The 21912-nt window shown below is 39.4% G+C and overlaps 1 protein-coding gene across 9 annotated transcripts in view; it reads right to left on the bottom strand.

Moving 5' to 3' along the window:
- REPS2 (RALBP1 associated Eps domain containing 2) overlaps positions 1 to 21912 on the bottom strand; it is a 225885-nt gene that overhangs the window by 8440 nt on the left and 195533 nt on the right. For all 9 annotated transcript variants that reach the window (XM_082681115.1, XM_082681117.1, XM_082681121.1 and 6 more), the window contains one exon: positions 12718 to 12823. In XM_082681115.1, the coding sequence (XP_082537241.1) occupies positions 12718 to 12823 (106 nt within the window). The remainder of the gene's footprint in view (positions 1 to 12717; positions 12824 to 21912) is intronic.

The raw sequence follows: 21912 nt of genomic DNA, 5'->3' as shown, positions 1-21912 counted from the left end.
GGACATTACATAATGACCAAGGGATCAATCCAAGAAGAAGATATAACAATTGTAAATACTTATGTACCCAACATAGGAGCACCTCAATATATAAGGCAAATGCTAACAGCCATAAAAGGGGAAATCAACAGTAACATAATCATAGCAGGGGACTTTAACACCCCACTTTCACCAATGGACAGATCATGCAAAATGAAAATAAACACAGCAACACAAGCTTTAAATGATACATTAAACAACATGGACTTAATTGATATTTATAGGACATTCCATCCAAAAACAACAGAATACACTTTCTTCTCAAGTGCTCATGGAACATTCTCCAGGATAGATCATATCTTGGGTCACAAATCAAGCCCTGGTAAATTTAAGAAAACTGAAATCCTATCAAGTATCTTTTCTGACCACAACGCTATGAGACTAGATATCAATTACAGGAAAAGATCTGTAAAAAAATACAAACACATGGAGGCTAAAAAATACACTGCTAAATAACCAAGAGATCACTGAAGAAAGCAAAGAGGAAATCAAAAAATACCTAGAGACCAATGACGATGAAAACACGATGATCCAAAACCTATGGGATGCAGCGAAAGCAGTTCTAAGAGGGAAGTTTATAGCAATAAAATCCTACCTCAAGAAACAACAAACATCTCAAATAAACAATCTAACTTTACACCTAAAAGAACTAGAAAAAGAAGAGCAAACAAAACCCAAAGTTAGTAGAAGGAAAGAAATCATAAAGATCAGAGCAGAAATAAATGAATCAGAAACAAAGAAAACAATAGCAAAGCTCAAAAAAAGTAAAAGCTGGTTCTTTGAGAAGATAAACAAAACTGATAAACCATTAGCCAAACTCATCAAGAAAAAGAGGGAGAGGACTCAAATCAATAAAATTAGAAATGAAAAAGGAGAAGTTACAACAGACACCACAGAAATACAAAGCATCCTACGAGACTACTGCAAGCAACTCTATGCCAATAAAATGGTCAACCTGGAAAAATTGGACAAATTCTTAGAAAAGCACAACCTTCGGAGACTAAACCAGGAAGAAATAGAAAATATAAACAGAGCAATCACAAGCACTGAAGTTGAAACTGTGAGTAAAAATCTTCCAGCAAACAAAAGCCCAGGACCAGATGGCTTCACAGGTGAATTCTATCAAACATCTAGAGAAATGCTAAAACCTATCCTTCTCAAACTCTTCCAAAGTATAGCAGAGGGAGGAACACTCTCAAACTCACTCTACGAGGCCACCATCACCCTGATACCAAAACAAGACAAAGATGTCACAATGAAAGAAAACTACAGGCCAATATCACTGATGAACATAGATGCAAAAATCCTCAACAAAATACAAGCAAACAGAATCCAACAGCACATTAAAAGGATCATACACCATGATCAAGTGGGGTTTATCCCAGGAATGCAAGGATTCTTCAATATACACAAATCAATCAATGTGATACCCCATATTAACAAACTGAAGGATCAAAACCATATGATAATCTGAAGAGATGCCGGAAAAACTTCTGACAAAATTCAACACCCATTTATGATAAAAACCCTCCAGAAAGTAGGCATAGAGGGAACTTACATCAACATAATAAAGGCCATATATGACAAACCCACAGCCAACATCGTTCTCAATGGTGAAAAACTGAAACCATTTCCTCTAAGATCAGGAACAAGACAAGGTTGCCCACTGTCACCACTATTATTCAACGTAGTTTTGGAAGTTTTAGCTACAGCAATCAGAGAAGGAAAAGAAATAAAAGGAATCCAAATCGGAACAGAAGAAGTAAAACTGTCACTGTTTGCAGATGGCATGACACTTATACATAAATTATCCTAAAGATGCTACTAGAAAACTACTAGAGCTAATCAATGAATCTGTTAAAGTCACAGGATACAAAATTAATACACAGAAATCTCTTGCATTCCTATACACTAATGATGAAAAATCTGAAAGAGAAATTAAGGAAACACTCCCCTTTACCAGTGCAACAAAAAGAATAAAATACCTAGGAATAAACCTACCTAGGGAGACAAAAGACCTGTATGCAGAAAACTACAAGACACTGATGAAAAGACATTAAAGATGATACAAACAGATGGAGAGATATACCATGTTCTCGGATTGGAAGAATCAACATTGTGAAAATGACTCTACTACCCAAATCAATCTACAGATTCAATGCAGTCCCTATCAAACTACCACTGGCATTTTTCACAGACCTAGAACAAAAAATTTCACAATTTGTATGGAAACACAAAAGACCCCGAATAGCCAAAGCAGTCTTGAGAAAGAAAAACGGAGCTGGAGGAATCAGGCTCCCAGACTTCAGACTATACTACAAAGCTACAGTAATCAAGACGGTATGGTACTGGCACAAAAACAGAAATATAGATCAATGGAACAGGATAGAAATCCCAGAGGTAAACCCATGCACATATGGTCACCTTATCTTTGATAAAGGAAGTAAGAATATACAATGGAGAAAAGACAGCCTCTTCAATAAGTGGTGCTGGGAAAACTGAACAGCTACACGTAGAAGAATGAAATTAGAACACTCCCTAACACCATACACAAAAATAAACTCAAAATGGATTAAAGACCTAAATGTAAGGCCAGAAACTATCAAACTCTTTGAGGAAAACATAGGCAGAACACTCTATGACATAAATCACAGCAAGGTCCTTTTTGACCCACCTCCTAGAGAAATGGAAATAAAAACAGAAATAAACAAATGGGACCTAATGAAACTTCAAAGCTTTTATACAGCAAAAGAAACTATAAACAAGACGAAAAGACAACCCTCAGAATGGGAGAAAATATTTGCAAATGAAGCAACTGACAAAGAATTAATCTCCAAAATTTACAAGCAGCTCATGCAGCTCAACATCAAAAAAGCAAACAATCCAATCCAAAAATGGGCAGAAGACCTAAATAGACATTCCTCCAAAGAAGATATACAGATTGCCAACAAACACATGAAAGGATGCTCAACATCACTAATCATTAGAGAAACGCAAATCAAAACTACAATGAGGGGCTTCCCTGGTGGCACAGTGGTTGAGGGTCCGCCTGCCGATGCAGGGGACACGGGTTCGTGCCCCGGTCCGGGAAGATCCCACATGCCGCGGAGCGGCTGGGCCCGTGAGCCATGGCCGCTGAGCCTGCGCGTCCGGGGCCTGTTGATCCGCAACAGGAGAGGCCACAGCAGTGAGAGGCCCGTGTACCGCAAAAACAAACAAACAAACAAAAATAAACTACAATGAGGTATCACCTCACACCAGTTAGAATGGCCATCATCAAAAAATCTACAAACAACAAATGCTGGAGAGGGTGTGGAGAAAAGGGAACCCTCTCGCACTGTTGGTGGGAATGTAAATTGATACAACCACTATGGAGAACAGTATGGAGGTTCCTTATTAAACTAAAAATAGAACTACCATACGACCCAGCAATTCCACTACTGGGCATATACCCTGAGAAAACCATAATTCAAAAAGAGTCACGTACCACAATGTTCATTGCAATTCTATTTACAGTAGTCAGGACATGGAAGCAACCTAAGTGTCCATCGACAGATGAATGGATAAAGAAGATGTGGCACATGTATACAATGGAATAGTACTCAGCCATAAAAAGAAATGAAACTGAGTTATTTGTAGTGAGGTGGATGGACCTAGAGACTGTCATGCAGAGTGAAGTAAGTCAGAAAGAGAAAAATAAATACCGTATGCTAACACATATATATAAAATCTAAAAAAAAAAATGGTTCTGAAGAACCTAGAAGCAGGACAGGAATAAAGACTCAGACTTAGAGAATGGACTTGAGGATGCGGGGAGGGGGAAGGGTGAGCTGGGATGAAGTGAGAGAGTGGCATGGACTTACATATACTACCAAATGTAAAACAGATAGCTAGTGGGAAGCAGCCGCATAGCACAGGGAGATCAGCTCGGTGTTTTGTGACCACCTAGAGGGGTGGGATAGGGAGGGTGGGAGGGAAGTGCAAGAGGGAGGGGATATGGGGATATATATATATATATATATGTATAGCTGATTCACTGTGTTATAAAGCAGAAACTGACACACCATTGTAAAGCAATTATACTCCAATAAAGATGTTAAAAAAAAGATCAACAAATAGGTTAATAGAGTGGAATAAGAACCCATAAATAAATCACACTTATACAGTCATTAGATTTTTGACAAAGGCACCAGAGTAATCCAAGGAGGAAAAGAAACTCTGTTCTTCAAATGGTTCTAGATTAATGATACTGGTATGGAAAAAAATGAACTTTGAACCTAATCTCACAGCATACAAAAAACTTAATTCAAAATGTATCATAGATATTGGTGCAGCCACTATGGAAAACACTATGGAGATTCATTTAAAAAATTAAAAAGAGGGCTTCCCTGGTGGCGCAGTGGTTGAGAGTCCGCCTGCCGATGCAGGGGACACGGGTTCGTGGCCCAGTCCGGGAAGATCCCACATGCCACGGAGCGGCTCGGTACGTGAGCCATGGCCACTGAGCCTGCGCGTCCGGAGCCTGTGCTCCACAATGGGAGAGGCCACAACAGTGAGAGGCCCGTGTACCGCAAAAAAAAAAAAAAAAAAATTAAAAATAGAACTACCAGGTGTGATGCCAGCGGCACGGCTGGGTAAGACATCCTTCGTCCATATCCCCCTGCCAATAACAATTTGGCCTCTATTCACAGACAAAGTGCCTTTTTGGGAGCTTTGGGATCCAGCACCAAGGGACCCAGGAGGAGTCTCGTCCAGCCACGCATTGGGTAATAGGCACACAGACCTCAGTTCTGGCTCCGGACCCAGCAGGGGACCATGAAGCAGCTCTAGCCCCTCTCGGCCACAGTCCAAGAGACCCTGGAAAACACTGTTTTAGACAATCACCCACAGATGAAACAGCCTTTGTGGAAGTTCAAGTTTCAAGCAGAGAAGTTCCAGCACAATGCTAGAGAAAAATAATACAAGTCTAGATGCACTGCGGGGGGTAAGAAGAACTGTTTGACTACTCACATCACCTTCTCACAAAGCAGCACAGCTTAGGACTAAAAAAGATCTTGGCCTATGATTTCTCTCATGGGGGAAGGAAGAGCACATACGTGAGCACCCAGTTTCCCTGGCTGTGTGGGACACTGTCAAAGAGGCTCATTCCTGTCTCGCCCCATCCAGAGCACTGAATTGTGAACTGCATGACTGGGGGGTGGGGAGGGGGAAGAGGCTGGAGAGTGGCAAACAGGACTCTCAAAAGAGGATTAAAGGAACGTGGATCTTACTTAATGTGTCCAGGGACTCCATCAAGAAGCCCACCCATAAGCCCCTGGGGATCCTCCAACTGGCCATGGGGCACTCTCAGCACTCCATGGGACTTACACACACCACCAACTTGTGGCAAGCTTCCTGTTCACATTCCTGATGACAGCAGCATGACTGACTGAGCACATACAGAAAGCTTTGCTGGCCCAAATGTGTGGACCATGAGAGACCACAAATTTGAGCTGTAGTGCCATCTTTGGGAAACAAAAGGGAGGCTGTTAGCAGTTGGCCTGGTGTTGTGCAGGATCAGAATAAGGCATACAAGCTTAAGAATTCTGCCACAAGAAGGAACAAGAAATGTTGAGCAAGTGTACCCATAGAAGATCTGAGAAATTCTCAGAATCTCTAATAGGGCTGATAGAAAGTATTTCTCTCCTGAAGGCAGTTAGTAAAGACTGGAGGATGTGACTGCTACTTCAAATGTGAAGACAGCAACACAAAACTTCAAGGAAACATGACGCCACCAAAGAATTACAACAATTTTCCAGTAACCAATCCCAAAGACATGGAGATCTATGATTTTCCCAATAAAGAATTTTAAATGGCTATTTTAAGGAAACTCAATGTGCTGCAAGAAAACACAGAAAGAGAAGTCAATTAATTCAGGAAAACTACACTACACGAATAAAATGAGAAGTTTAACAAAGAGATAGAAATCATAAAAAAGAACTACACAGGAATTCTGGAGCTGAAGAATGCAATGAATGCAATTAAAAATATAATACAGAACATCAACATCTGAATGGATCAAGCAGAATGAAAGAATCTGAGATAGAAGACAGGGATTTTGAAACTATCCAGTCAGAGAAGAACAAAGAAAAAAGAATTTAAAAGAATGAAGAAAGGTACGTGATCTATGGGATGTCATCAAAAGAAACAGTTTGTGAATTATGAGAGTTCCTGAAGTTGACGAGAGAGAGAAGAGGGCAGAAAGCTTATTTGAAGAAATAATGGCTGAGAACTTCCCAAATCTCGGGAGACATACGGATATCCAAGTTCATGAAGCTCACAGATCATTAAACAAACTCAACTTAAGAGTTCCTCTTGGGCTTCCCTGGTGGCACAGTGGCTAAGAATCCGCCTGCCAATGCAGGGGACACGGGTTCGAGCCCTGGTTCGGGAAGATCCCACATGCTGCGGAGCAGCTAAGCCCGTGCGCCACAACTACTGAGCCTGTGCTCTAGAGCCCATGCCCCACAACAAGAGAAGCCACCGCAATGAGAAGCCCGTGGGTACTGCAACGAAGAGTAGCCTCTGCTCGCCGAAACTAGAGAAAGCCTGCGCGCAGCAACGAAGACCCAATGCAGCCAAAAATAAATAAATAAAATAATAAATTTATTTTTTAAAAAAGAGTTCCTCTTTAAGACTCATTATAATAAATTTGTCAAAAATCAAAGACAAAGAGAAAAATCTTAAAAGCAGTAAGAGAAAAGAAGCTTGTAACTTAAAAGGGACCTCTCATAAGGCTATCAGTGGATTTCTCAGCAGGCACCCTTTGAGAGAGTGGGATGATAATCCAAAGTGCTAAAAGAAAAAGAAAAAAACTGCCAATCAAGAATATGCTATTCAGCCAAGTTATCCTTAAGAAATGAAGGAGAGAGAAAGACTTTCCCAGGCAAACAGAAGCTGAGGGAGTTCCTCACCACTAGACCTGCCTTACAAGAAATGTAGAAAGGAGTTCTTCAAGCTAAATGAAAGGACACTAATTAGTAACATGAAAACATACAATATACTGGGGTAAAGTTAAGTATATAGTCAAATTCAGAATACTCTAATACTGAATATGGTAGTGTGTTAACCACTTAAATCTAGTATAAAGGTTAAAGGAAAAGAATATTAAAAATAACTATAGCTACAATAACTTGTTAATGAATACAAAATATGAAAAGAAGTAAATGATGACATCAAAAACAAAAAGGGGGAAGTAAAAGGGTAGAGTTTTTATACACAGTCCAAGTTAAGTTGTTATCAGCATATAATACACTGTTATATCTACAAGATATTTTATGTAAGCCTCATGATAACAACAAAGCAAATACAAAAACCTAGAGTAGATTCACAAAAGATAAAGAGAAGACAATCAAAGCATACCTTTATGGAAAATCATCAATTCACAAAGGCAGGCAGTAAGAGAGGAAGAAAAGAACAAGAGAACTACAAAATAGCCAGAAAATAGTAACATGGTATTCGTAAATCCTTATGTATCAATATTCACTTTAAATGTAAGTGAATTAAATTCTCCAGTCCAAAGGCATAGAGCAGCTGGATGGATTTAAAAAACAAGACTGAACTATATGCTGCCTACAGGAGACTCACTTCAGTTTTACAGTCACACATAAGAAAGAATGAAGGGATGAAAAAGATATTCCATGCAAGTAGATACCAAAAGAGAACAGGGTAGCTATTCTTTTACCAGACAAAATAGACTTTTGGCCAAAAACTATAACAAGAGACAAAGAATGTCATTATGTAATGTTAAAGGGATTAATTCATAAAGAAAATATAACAATTGTAAATATACATGCAGGCAACATCAGAGCACCTAAATATATTAAGCAAATACTAAAAGATCTGAAGGAAGAAATAGACAACAATACAATAATAGTAGGGGACTTCAATACCTTACTTTCAACAGTGGGTATATCATCCAGACAGAAAATCAACAAGGAAATGTTGGACTTGAACTATACTTTATACCAAATGGAGCTAACAGACATATACAGAACATTCCAGCCAACAGAAGCGGAATACATATTCTTCTCAAGCGCACATGAAATACTCTTGAGGATATATCATATGATAGGTTACAAGATAAGTCTTAGCAGACTTAAGAATATCAAAATCATACCAAGTACCTTTTGCAACTGCAAAGTTATTAAACTAGAAATCAGTAACAGGAAGAAAACTAGAAAATTCAGAAATATGTGGAAATTAAACAAAACACTCCTGAACAACCAATGAGTCAAAGAAGAAGTCAAAAGGGGAATCAAAGAAATATCTTGAAACAAATAAAAACGGAAAGACAACATTCTAAAACAAATGGCCAACAGCTACATGAAAATGTGCTCAACATCACTAATCATCAGGGAAATGCAAGTCAAAACCACAATGAGATATCACCTCACACTTGTTAGAATAGCTATCACCAAAAAGATAAGAGATAAGTGTTGGCAAGGATGTGGAGAAAAGGGAATGCTTGTGCAATGTTGGTCGGAATGTAAATTGATCCAGCAACTACAGAAAATAGTATGGACGTTTCTCAAAATTAAAAAAAAAGAACCATCATATAATCTACCAATCCCACTTCTGGGTATCCAAAGGAAATGAAATCAGGACCTCAAAGGGATATGTGCACTCCCATGTTCACTGCAGCATTATGCATTGATACAATAGCTAAGATATGGAAACAACTTAAATTTCCATCTACAGACGAATGGATAAAGAAGATGTGGTACATACATACAATAGGGTATTATTCAGCTGTAAGAAAGAAGGAAATTCTGCCATTTGTGACATGGATGGACCTTGTGGGCACTATGCTAAGTGAAATAAGTCACACAGAGAAAGGCAAATACCATGTGATATCACTTATATGTGCAATCTAAAAAAGGCCAAATTCATAGAAACAGAGTAGCATGGTGGTTGCCAGAGACTGAGGGGAGGGTCGTGCAGGAAATGGGGAGATGTTGGGCAAGGGTACATACTTCCAATCATAAGATGAATAAGTTCTGGGGATCTAATGTATAGCATGGTGACTATAGTTAACAATACTGTATTACATACTTAAAAATTGCTAAGAAAGTAAATCTTAAATGTTCTCACCACATAAAAGAAATGATAATTATGTGAGTGATAAAACAGAATGAAATTTTGCCATTTGCAGCAACATGGATGGACTTGGGGCATTATGCTAAGTGAAATAAGTCAGACAGAGAAAGACAAATACTGTATGATCTCACTTATATGTGGAATCTAAAAAAAAGTCAACAAACTTGTGAATATAACAAAAAGGAAGCAGACTCACAGATATAAAGAACAAACTAATGGTTACCAGTGGGGAGAGAAAAGGGGAAAGGGGCATTATAGGGGTAGGAGATTAAGAGGTACAAATTAATAGGTATAAAATAAGCTACAAGGATATACTGTACAACACAGGGAATATAGCCAATATTTTATAATGACTATAAATGGAGTATAACCTTTAAAAATCATGAATCACTATATTGTACACCTATAACTTACATAACATTGTACAGCAACTATAGCAACAATACTTCAATAAAAATAAATACTAATAATGAGGGTGAGAGGAATTTTTAGAGGTGATGGGCAGTTTTATGGCATAAACTGTGACAGACTCATGGATGTATAATTATCTCCAAACTCATCATGTTGCATACATTAAATATGTACAGCTTTACTGAGGTATGTACAATCTTATCTCAATAAAGTAGTTTAAAAAAAACCAAATGTTATCATAGATCTAAATGTAAAAGTTATAACAATAAAGACTTTAGAAGAAAACATAAGAGAATATCTTCATAATTCAGATGTAGGCAAAGTTTCCCTATATAGGAAGAAAGTTAATAAACCATAAGAGGAAAAAATGATAAATCAGATTTTATCAAAATTAAAAAGTTCTGTTCATGAAAAGATTCAGTTAAAAAAATTAATAGGCAAAACAAAGACTAGAAGAAAACATTCATAAAATATATACCTTGACAAAGGACTGGTAACCAGGATATATAAAAAGCATCTACCTACAACTCCAAAAAAACGGCTGAAAATGATTTTTAAATGGCCAAATATTTGGAAAAGACACTTCATAAAATAAAATATATGAAAAGTAAATAATCACATAGAAAAGTGCTAAGGAGATGCAAAATAAAAACTATCTCACCACAGGACTCGCTAAAAATTAAAACAATAACACCAAGTGTTGGCGAGGATGAGGAACAACCAGAATTCTCACACAGTAGTGGTGGGAGTACTAAACGCTACAACCACTTTGGGAAAAGCTCTAGCAGTTTCTATTAAAACTAATTACACACAATCACCATATTACCTACTAATTCTAATCCTAGAAATTTACCCAAGAGAAATGAGAACATATTCCCACACAAAGACTTATCCAAGAATGTAGTTTTATTCAAAATAGCAAAAACTAGAACCATCTCAGGTGTCCACTAATAGGAAAACTGATAACCAAATTGCAGCATATTCACTCAATAGAATACCACTCAGCAATAAAAAGGAACAGATTACTGAGACATACAACAATGAAAATGAATCTCAAAAACATAATACTAAGTGAAAGAAGCTTTCCATAAAAGTACATGTCAGAGGACACCATTTACATAAAGTTACAGAATAGGCAACAGTATGGCCTAAGAAGTTTAGAATAGTGGTTACCTCTATGTGAGTGGGGCAGAAATTAACTGGGAAGGAGCATGAGGGAGCTTTCCGGGGAGATGGTAATGTGCTATACCTTTGATAGGGGGTTGAGATCCATAAGTAGATGCATTTGTTTAAAAGTCAGCAAGTGTACACTTAAGATTTGTATACTCATTGTATGTAAAATTTACAACATGAGAAAAACTTGTAAAAATATTGAACTCTAGTTAATGATATGCATGTTAAAATATTTAGGGGACGCATACAGATGTCTGCAATTTACTTGAAAACATGTTAAAAATAAGATGGACTGAAGGACAGATAAGAGGGATAGAAAAACGTGATAAAACAAGTATAACGAGATGTGAATGGTAGAACTGAAGTGGTGGCTATGAAAATATTCACTGTATGATTCTTTCAACTTTCTTGTATGCTTGAAAATGTTCATAATAAAATATTAGGGGGAGCTCCCTGGTGGTCTAGTGGTTAGGATTCCGGGCTTTGACTGTCATGGCCTGGGTTCAATCCCTGATCTGGGAACTGAGACCCCACAAGCCACATGGCGCAGCCAAAAAAAAAAAAAAATTAGGGCGAAGCAGGGTAGTAACGAAAGAGAAAATAAAAAAGGAAGGGACGGCAGAGATTGCTAAAGAGGAATCACCAGTGAAGTAGAAGGAAAACAAGCAAAGTATGATACCCCAAAAACCAGTCAGAAAGGACATTTAGAGGAAAGAATGGTCAACGGTCAATGGCATAGATTTTTCTGAAAATCCAAATAATGTTAAAACAGGCCCACTGAATTTGGCTGTAAGAGGGGTGTAAGCGGAGGAGAATGAAAGCCACAACGAAGTGGAGGGAGAGAAAACTGCTGGTGAGGAATGAGAAACAATAAATGAAAACAACTCTTAAGAAACTTGGCTGTGAAAAGGAGACCAGAGAGACGGGGCAGCAGCTGAAGGAGGATGTGGCGTCACTATACTGGACAACACCAGAGCATGTTTATGTGTGGGTGGCAATAATCCAGCATAGAATCGGGGTGTCGTGGGTGCTCCGAAAATATATGTTTAACTCCCAACCCCCCGTACCTATAAATGTGACCTTCTATGGAAATAGGGTCTTTGTGGATATAATCTAGTTAGAAATGAGACTGGGCTAGATTAGGGTGAGCCCTAACCCAATGACTGGTATCCTTATAAAAAGAGGGCACAATAAAAAGAGGAATTCCGACACAGACACAGAGACACAGAGAAAACGCCATGTGGCAGCAGAGGCAGAAACTGAAGTGATGCATCTACCAGCCAAGGACTGCCAGCCACCACCAGAAACCGGAAGAAGAAAGGAAGAATTCCCCCCCTAGAGCCTTCAGAGATAGCATAGCTCTGCTGACACCGTGATTCAGACTTCTAGCCTCCAGAGCTGGGAGAGAATAAGTTGCTACTATCTTAAGCCACCAAGTTTGTAGCGCTTTGTTAGGACAGCCCTGGGAAACTAATACAGGGGAGATTAATGGTGAAGAGAAACAGGCGATGAGGATGGGGTAATGTCCTTGAGAAGCTGACATGGAACAATTTCCAAGACACCAGGGCAGGAGTTAGCCTTCGAGAGGATCAGGGCCACCCTCTTCCATTGAAATAAGTATAGCATCATTCATGGAGGATCTAAACAAATGAGGGGTTTACCCAGAAGGCTTGGACAATAAAGAATGCTTCAAAGAGCCTTTGTAATAGCTTCTCTGTCTTTTTAACTAGCACACAATATGCAGCCTGCATATTAAAGGTACGAGTCTTCCTCTAAGCATACAAGAACCAACCTATGAAACTTAAATACAGCAACTCTGCCTTCCAAAAGGAGTTTGAGAACGAAGAGCAAGTCTTACCAACAGGAATGGAACCAGATGCTCAACCAATGTTTGTCAAAACAAAATACAACAGACAGACACAAAGCCTGGTAATCCAAATTCAGGAAGCTCCTTACCTTGAGCTGCTGCTGGAGTTCACTGTTCAACCGGGCCAGCACTGCATTTGCCTCTTTATTTTTGCGGATAGCAGTTTGAATAGCCTTCTTCTGTTTGGAAGACTGTCTACAAAAAAGTACAAACAGTTCACTGAAATAGAACTTAGAGGTCTGGATCCTTGTGGGTCAGAACTCTCCGATTCACAGTAAGTGCTAAACTAACAAGGGGCTAATGTCACAGGGCTCCAAAAATAAAATCAGATATTCACACAGGCAGGCAGGCAGGCACACACCAAAGGAAACAAATTTGTTGGGATGAATTATTTGCACCTGAAATAATGTCCATTTTATAACTTGAAGAAAAGCTGTGAATTGGGCCTTTTCAAACACTCTTCGTTCCATTTATCCAAAGACATTTTAATAACTATTTCTTCCTGACAAACGACATTAACTGAAATGCCCTTTTTGTGCAATTATTAATGGTGTTTAAAAGAACTGCAAGTGGCCCCGCGGACAAGTGTGAAGGAAAAGAATAGAAGAATATTCCCTTTAGCAAAAAATCCTACATTAACTTAGCCAGCCTACATACCTCTCTTTTATTTCTTTATTATTTGGCATGAATGCCTGAGTGTGTATGTGTGTGAGTGCGTGTGCGCATGTGCATACACCAACATACATTCTGTGGCACTTGAGAAAAACACAAAAATGTTTTAATACTAGTCTTCCCAAATTAAGTCAAGAGTAAATTCACAGAACAGGTATAACTAAGGGGACCACACATCCCACCCAGCCCATTACCGTCTCTGCTTACACTGCCTGTCTGGCCCTAATTTTTCTTAGCACCCTCTTTCCCCCTCAAAACTGTCAATGTGGTTGTAGAACCTATATCCTTATATCCCACAGCAAGAAATACTGAATCCTCAGAGCAAAAGGGCAATCTAAGTTCCCCTAGAAAAACAAACGTATTTGTAATCACTGGGAGAAGGGTTCCAGGCCAGAGCGACTGAACTAGAATGCATTGTGACCACTAGAGAGATCTGGTGACTGTTCACTGCGAATACACACTATGCTAGCCGCTCTGCTCACCTGTAGAAGGCATGCTCCCTCCCCAACAAGTTGAAAGATTAATATTTTTTTAACCCATAAATAGGCAGGGAAGAGGCTTCAAAATCTATTTTTTACAAGATATAGATTGCATTTCTGGTTTCAGGATAAGACGGAGTAGACACACGTCTCTCTATTCCTTCCACTAAATACAGTTAAAACCCTGGACATAATATACAGAATAATATAAGATGACTCTGCAAAGTGAAGTGAAGTGGAGTGAAGAAGGCAAACCAGCTAGGGAACTCAGTACCCAGGGAAAGAATAGCCATGAATTCCCTGGGTTTTCTTTTTTCACTTCATGCATCCCATCAATGCCAATGAGAGCAGATAATATAAAGCCTCCCCACAATTCTGCTCTCTCTAGCCAAAGGACTTGGAAAGGGGCAACCTAACAAGACAGAAGATTAGACACAATATCCCTCCTGAATACAGATGTAAAATCTTTAATAAAATATTAGCAAATAGAATTCAGCAATATAAAAAAATTATATATCATGACCAAGAGGAGTTGATTCCAGAGATACAAGACTGATTCAATATTCAAAAAACAATCAATATAATTCACCATCTTAACAGGTGAAAGAAAAAATCAAATGATCATATCAACTAATGTAGAAAAAGCACCTGATAAAACGCAACACCAATTTATAATAAAAACTCTCAGAAAGCTATTAATAGAGGTGAACTTCCTCAACTTGATAAAGAACCTCTACCAAAAAAACTATAGCTAACATCATACTTAATGAAAAACTGAATGGTTCCCCCTAAGCTTAGGAACAAGGCAAAAATTTCTACTCTCATCACTATTTTCAACATAGTGCTGGAAGTCCTAGCCAGCCCAATTATACAAGAAAAGGAAACAAAAGGTACAAATATTGAAAAGAAAGAAACAAAACTGTCCCTATCTGCAGGTGACACGACGGTCCATGTAGAAAATTTCAAGGAATCTATAAAAAACTCCTAGAACTAACAAGTGATTTCAGTAAGGACAGAAGTGAATTTGCAAGATAGATTAATCTACAAAAATCAATAGTATTTTGATATACTAACAATGAACACCTGAAAATCAAAAATACAACTTCATTTATAAAGACTCAAGCTGATTTTCTTAGATATATCACAACATATATGTAATTTACATGCTGAGAACTATACAACACTGATGAAAAAAATAAAATAGGATCTACATAAATAGAGGAATGTTCACGGATTGGAAAACTCAACATAGTAAAAGATGTCAACTCTCCCCAGATTTCCTATAGAAATCCCAGTAGGATTTTTGTAGCTCAAGACAAAATTATTCTAAAATCAAATGGAAAGTCAAAGGAATCAGAATAGCTAAACAATTTTGAAAAATAATTATAAGTGGGAAAAACAGAAGACATATAGCTATAGTTATCAAGTGGTGAAGTAATGAAGATACTAATCTTCATTACTATCTTGTGTGGTATTGGCAGAGGGAAAGACACATAGATCAATGGAACGGAATAAAGAACCCAGAAATAGACTCACACTAGTACAACCAACTTATTTTTGACAGACGTGCAAAAGCAAGTCAATGGAGAAAGAACAGCCTTTTCAACAAAAGTGCTGAAGCAATTCAATATCCATAGGCCAAAAAATGAACCTTGACCCAAATCTCACCCCTTATATAAAAATTAACACAAAATGGATCACCAACTGAAATGTAAAGTGTAAAATTATAAAACTTTTAGAAGAACACGTAAGAGAAAAAATCTTCAGGACCTAGAGCTTAGTGAAGAGATTTTAGAGGTGACAAGAAAAGCACAATCCATAAAAGGAAAAGAAATAAGTAAGTTGGACTTCCTTAAAATTTTTAAACTTTTGCTCTGCAAGACTCTTTTAAGAGGATGAAAAAACAAGCCACAGACTGAGAGAAAACATTGCAAACCACATTGATTTGTATTTAGAATATATAAAGAACTCTCAAAACTCAACATTAAAAAACAATTCAATCAGAAAATGGGCAAAGGAGATGAAGAGACATGTCACCAAACAGGACACATGATGGCAAATACACACATGAAAAGATGTTCTAGCCATTAGGGAAATGCAAATTAATACCACAGTGGGATACCACTACACACGTATTAGAACAGCTAAATTTAAAAAACAGTGACAAAAAAAAAACAACCAAACAGTGACAATACCAAATGCTGGTGAGGATGTGGAGACACTGAACCTCATACAGTGCTGGCTGGTGGGAAGATAAAATGGTACAGCCATTTTGGAAAACAACTTGGCAGCTTCTTTAAAAACTAAATATACACTTAGCACACAACCCAACAATCACACTCTTGGACATTTAGCCCAGAGAAATGAAAACTTACGTATACACAAGAACCCGTACACAGATGCTCACAGCAGCTTTATCTGTAATACTTGACAACTAGACACAAACAAAATGTCTCTCAAAAGGTGAATGGCTAAACAAACTGTGGTACACCCATAGCATAGAATACTGCTTAGCAGTATTGATTTATACAACAACTTGGACAGATATCAAGGGCATTATGCCGAGTGAAAACAAGCCAAACTCAGAAGGTCACATGCTGTGTGATTCTATGAATATAACATTCAGAAAATGACAAAGTTATAGAGATGGGAAACTGATCAATGGTTACCACGGGTAAGGAGTAAAGAAGAAGATGGGGTAAGGGTGACTCCTGTACCTTGATTACAGTGGTGGTTACAAGACACACACATGTGATAAAATGGCAAAGAACTATACATATACACTGTCCCAACGTCAATTTCCTAGTTTTGATATTATATTATAGTTAGGTTAAATGCAATCATTGAGAGAAACTAGGTGAAAGATACACAGGACTTCTTTATACTATTTTTGAATTTCCTATGAATCTATAATTATTACAAAACAAAAAGGGTTGGTTTTTTTTATAAATTTATTTATTTATATTTTATTTTTGGCTGCGTTGGGTCTTCATTGCTGCACGTGGGCTTTCTCTAGTTGCGGCGAGCGGGGGCTACTCTTCGTTGTGGCGTGCAGGCTTCTCATTGCGGTGGCTTCTCTTGTTGCAGAGCACGGGCTCTAGGAGTGCGGGCTTCAGTAGTTGTGGCATGTGGGCTCAGCAGTTGTGGCTCGTGGGCTCTAGAGTGCAGGCTCAGTAGTTGCGGCACACGGGCTTAGTTGCTCCGAGGCATGTGGGACCTTCCCAGACCAGGTCTCGAACCTGTATCCCCTGCATTGGCAGGTGGATTCTTAACCACTGCACCACCAGGGAAGTCCAAAAGTTTTATGAAAATACATGTTGATCAGAACTGGATGCCCCTACTTAAACAAATACTTCGCTAAGTGTGCCAGCTTATAACAGTTTCCCCTCCTCTGGGAACTGTCTCCATCCCCTTCCCCCTCCCTCCACAGGGATGGGCCCCAGGCAGACAGTCCTATTTGTCTTAAGAAACGCTCAGTTCTGTTTTCACACTTGAACGGATCCTGGCCTGTCGTAAGCTGACCAGATTCTCTCTCCCAGGGATGTATGGGTCCTGGTTAAGAGTTTGGTTTAGCCTAGGCCCTGCACAGTGAGAATGTAACATCTGGAGCTGAAGGTGGTTGAGAAGTCTTCACAGATAAAAATGACAGAAAATAGAGAAGAATCAGGAGGAGAGCCAACAGGTATACAGTCCTCTCTCCCATCCATCCGTGCCCCTGGTTTCCACGAGTCACCGCTGTACTCTTATAATAATGAACAGGGTTTTGCTAGCTCAAGTTGCTCTTTATGTTTTACAACCAAATGAGCCCTAAGTAACGCAAAGACAGTATCCGGCCCCAAAAACCTAAGGGTTCAGTAAAGGTGTCTAACTTGCCTCACCTCTTAAGACTTGCTTCTAGAGTTTGTCTCTCCAGGTTCTCCTAACTTCGTTACTCACTGTTCCAAGGTGGGCTCTAAGTGGCCTGGTTTCCAAGGAGGAAGATAAGGGAATAACAGCAAGGTGTTTATTTCGCCTGCTGCTGTTGTACGTCAGGCGATCTCTCGGTTTTGAACTGCGTACTGTGAGGCTCACCCACTGAAGGTTCTGTGGCAGACTGTCCTCCAATCCTCTTCTCATGCCTTCCTGTTTTCAGTAGCATCTCCTCAGGTTGAGCCAGGCACATGGCCATGCAACTAGAAACTAGTGGCATTTCCATGTCTCCCCGGCAAGTAGATGAGGCCACATGACTAAGTCTGGGTGAAATGGATGCGAGAGAAGTGATGTATGCCACTTCTGAGTCATGCCCTTAAAAGTAATCTGTTTTCTCTCCATTTGCTCCTTTCCCCTTCCTGGGACCTGGAACACGAACATGTTAGAGGTGAGCCACCTCCAACCCTATGAATAAAGGCAACCCTCACAGGGATCTAAAACAAGACGACAGAAGGTACCTGGGTTCTGGGCAGGTACTCTTCTGGACCACTCACCAACTCAGACTTTTACATAAGAAAGTAGTTAATTTCTATGTTATGTGAGTGACTGTTACCTGGTTTATGTTCAAGCAACTGAACCAATGTTTGAAGGAATATAAACTGGGGTCTCTAGATGAGAAAAATCTTCTTAGCCTTCACCCTGGGCCCTGATTTCTCCCACGGAATTCTGAGTACAGCTTTTAAGAAGTGAGTTTATACTGCCTTTTCTCTTCTTGGAAATGGTAGGTTTTCATTAGAGATGCCAATCATCAACCCCAAAGATATTCCAGTGTTGCCAAACATGAGGAGGGAAGGGAAACAGAATCCCAGCCACACTGAGAACGTCATACAGACAAGCAGACACTGCCACGCAAGCTCCTTGGAATGCCATGGGGTGGCCCAGGACAATTCCTGGGGCTCCAGAGAAGAGCAAAGGCCACAGAGGCTGGCACAGGTTCAGTCACAGTACTGCCACACAACATCCTCTAGTTCTAAACTGTTCAAACAACTCTATTTTCCCAAAATCGATCCTTAGCAGATACATTAGATATGGGGGAAAAAATCAAGCTAAATTATTTCTAAGAAAAACCCACTTCTGTCCTTACGGGTAGCTCATTAATGATGACACAATCGGAGAGCTGTTTATTACTTGTAACCTGGACTCAGGAGCGCACACCTGGAGAGAATATTTTATTAGTTCCTCTCCCCTAAATGGAGCAGACAGTGATGATATCCGAAGCAGAATTTGTTTCTTATTAATAGATCAGTTCTAACGTTAATTTCCCCAAAGGATGAAGACCATTTTGCAACTTGATTTGTGACTCTTTTCTCGGTTTTCCCAAAGACGGTATATAGTAACGACCACTCTAAATGCACTGGAGAGAGATTAACTTACTACATACAATGGGTGTCTAAGGGCATCAGAGCTTAATTCTCTCCCAGAACCCTAGTTGAGAAAGGGCCATACAGACTAACCATCATGTGTCTGGCTGTCCTCTCTCCAGGTTTTAAAAAATTATGAATGCTAAGCTGCTCCTTATCACTCCAAAATAAACTGGTCTGGGACCTGAAGTAAGTCTTATAAAGTTCCCTGCCATTTACAGCACTATTTGTGCTGCTGGTGGGTGCTAGCCTCTCTCAGCCTGACCCCATGTGGTCACCTAACTAGTGAAAGAGTATCATGGTGAGGGGCAGTGACTGAATAGGCAGATAAAAGAAAATATCTCCTTTCAACGAATGCTGCTGGGAAAACTGGAAATCCATATGCAAAAGAATGAAGCTGGACCCCTTCATTATATAATACACAAAAATGAATTTAAAATAGACCACAGGGCTCAATGTAACAGCTAAAACTATAAAGCTTTTAGATGCGAACACAGGAACAAATCTTCATGAACTTGATTTGGGCAGTGGTTCCTAAGGTAAATTTTTTTTAATATCTTTATTGGAGTATAATTGCTTTACAATGTTGTGTTAGTTTCTGCTGTATGACAAAGCGAATCAGCTATACGTATACGTATAACCCCATATCCCCTCCCTCTTGCATCTCCCTCCCACCCTCCCTATGCCACTGGGCGATGGTTTCTTAGGTATGACAGCAAAAGCACAAGTGACAAAAGAAAAAAATTCGATAAATTGGACTTGATCAAACTTAAAAATATTGTGCTGCAAATAGCACCATCAAGAAAGTGAAAAGACAATGCACAGAATGGGAGAAAATATTTGCAAATCATACATCTGACAAGGGACTTGCATCCAGAGCATATAAAGAACTCATAACTTAAAAATAAAAAGATAAATAATCCAATTAAAAATGGGCAAAAACCTGAGAAGACATTTCTCCAAAGAAGTTATACACATGGCCAATAAGCACATGAAAAGATGCTCAACATCACTATTCATTAAAGAAATAAAAATCAAAACTACAATGAGATACCACTTCACACCCACTAAGATGGCTATGATAAAAACCCTAAAAATCAAATAACAAGTGTTGGTAAAGAGGAGGAAAATTTGAAACCCTCATACTTTACTGGCAGGATTGTAAAATGCTTTAGCCACTGTGGAAAACAGTTCGGCAGGTCCCCAAACTGTTAAACATAGAGTTACCATATGACCCAGCAATTCTACTCCTAGGTATAAATACTCAAGACAAATGAAAAGGTAAGTCCACACAAAAATTTGTACACAAATATTCACAGCATCATTATTCTTATTAGCTGAAAAGTGGAAACAACCCAAATGTCCATCAACTGATGAATGGATGAATAAAATGTGGTATATCCATATAATGGAACATTATTCAGCAATTAAAAAAATTAAGTTCTGACTTACTATACAACATGTATGAACCTTAAAAACATGATGCTAAGTGAAAGAAGCCAATCACAGAAGACCACATGTTGTATGATTCCATTTAAATGAAATGGCAAGAGCAGGCACATCTATGAAGACGGAAAGTAGAGAGCGGTTGCCTGGGGCGTGGGGCAGGGGAGAATGGAAAGTGACTGCTAATGGGCACAGAATCTCTTTTGGGGGTGATGAAAATGTTCTAAAATTACACTGTTATGATGGTTGCACAACTTCGTAAATATGCTAAAAACCACTGAAGTATACACTTAAAAGAGTGAATTGTATGCTATATGAAATGTATCTAAATAAAGTTGTCTTTTAAAAAAGATGAAGAGGACTTCCCTGGTGGTGCAGTGGTTAAAAATCCGCCTGCCAATGCAGGGGACACGGGCTCGAGCCCTGGTCCGGGAAGATCCCACATGCAGCGGAGCAACTAAGCCTGTGCACCACGACTACTGAGCCCGCGTGCCACAACTACTGAAGCCCGCACACATAGAGCCCGTGCTCCGCAACAAGAGAAGCCACTGCAATGAGAAGCCCATGCACCGCAACAAAGAGTAGCCCCCACTCGCCGCAACTAGATAAAGCCCGTGCGCAGCAACGAAGACCCAACGCAGCCAAAACTAAGTAAGTACATTTATATATTTAAAAATAAAAGATGAAAAAAGAAGATCTCTGCGTGAACTCCACCAGCGGCCCTGCCATCCAATTTGGAGGATGTCGTAGCCACCACTGAGTGACTAGCATTGATGTGAAGTGCAGATTACAGTGGAAAGCTGGGGAGAACATGGAAGCAAGTTTGGCTGTCTGTGTCCCTGATAGAGATGCATCCTCTAGGCTGGAAGGTGGCTGGAAGATGGCCAAAGCTTTCAGTGACTATTAAGGACAAAATATACTTCCTTTAAGCACTAATACTACCAGGGAACTGTCTATTTGGAAAAAACAAAAGCCATTACCTGAAGAAGAGTGCTGCACAGATTCAGAATGGGGATTGGCTTCAAAGGCAAGCTGCACCCACAGAATCTGTTGCTTTTCTTCCCATAACAGTGTAAGCAGGAGTAACTCCGAAGCAGCCCCTGAGACCCACAGGGCCCCTGGAGCGGTGCCATGACGTATCCCGAGCACTTGTGTTAGTGACTAGTCAGGCTCACTTGAAGTAACACGCAGCAGCGGTTTTCTGCCCTGGACACCTGGCTCAATTTCACTGAGGCAAGTGATGGCTCTTCTTAAAGCCAAAGTCTGGAGAAGGATGGTCTTCTCGGTCCCGGGCCATGTCCACAGGTGCCCCCACCCTCCATCCAGCTGATCATACAGACAGATATCTTAGCAGTTC

This window comes from Grampus griseus, assembly GCF_964374135.1.
Source record: "Grampus griseus genome assembly, chromosome: X".
NCBI lineage: Eukaryota > Metazoa > Chordata > Mammalia > Artiodactyla > Delphinidae > Grampus > Grampus griseus.
This window is presented reverse-complemented; position numbering and strand designations above follow the sequence as displayed.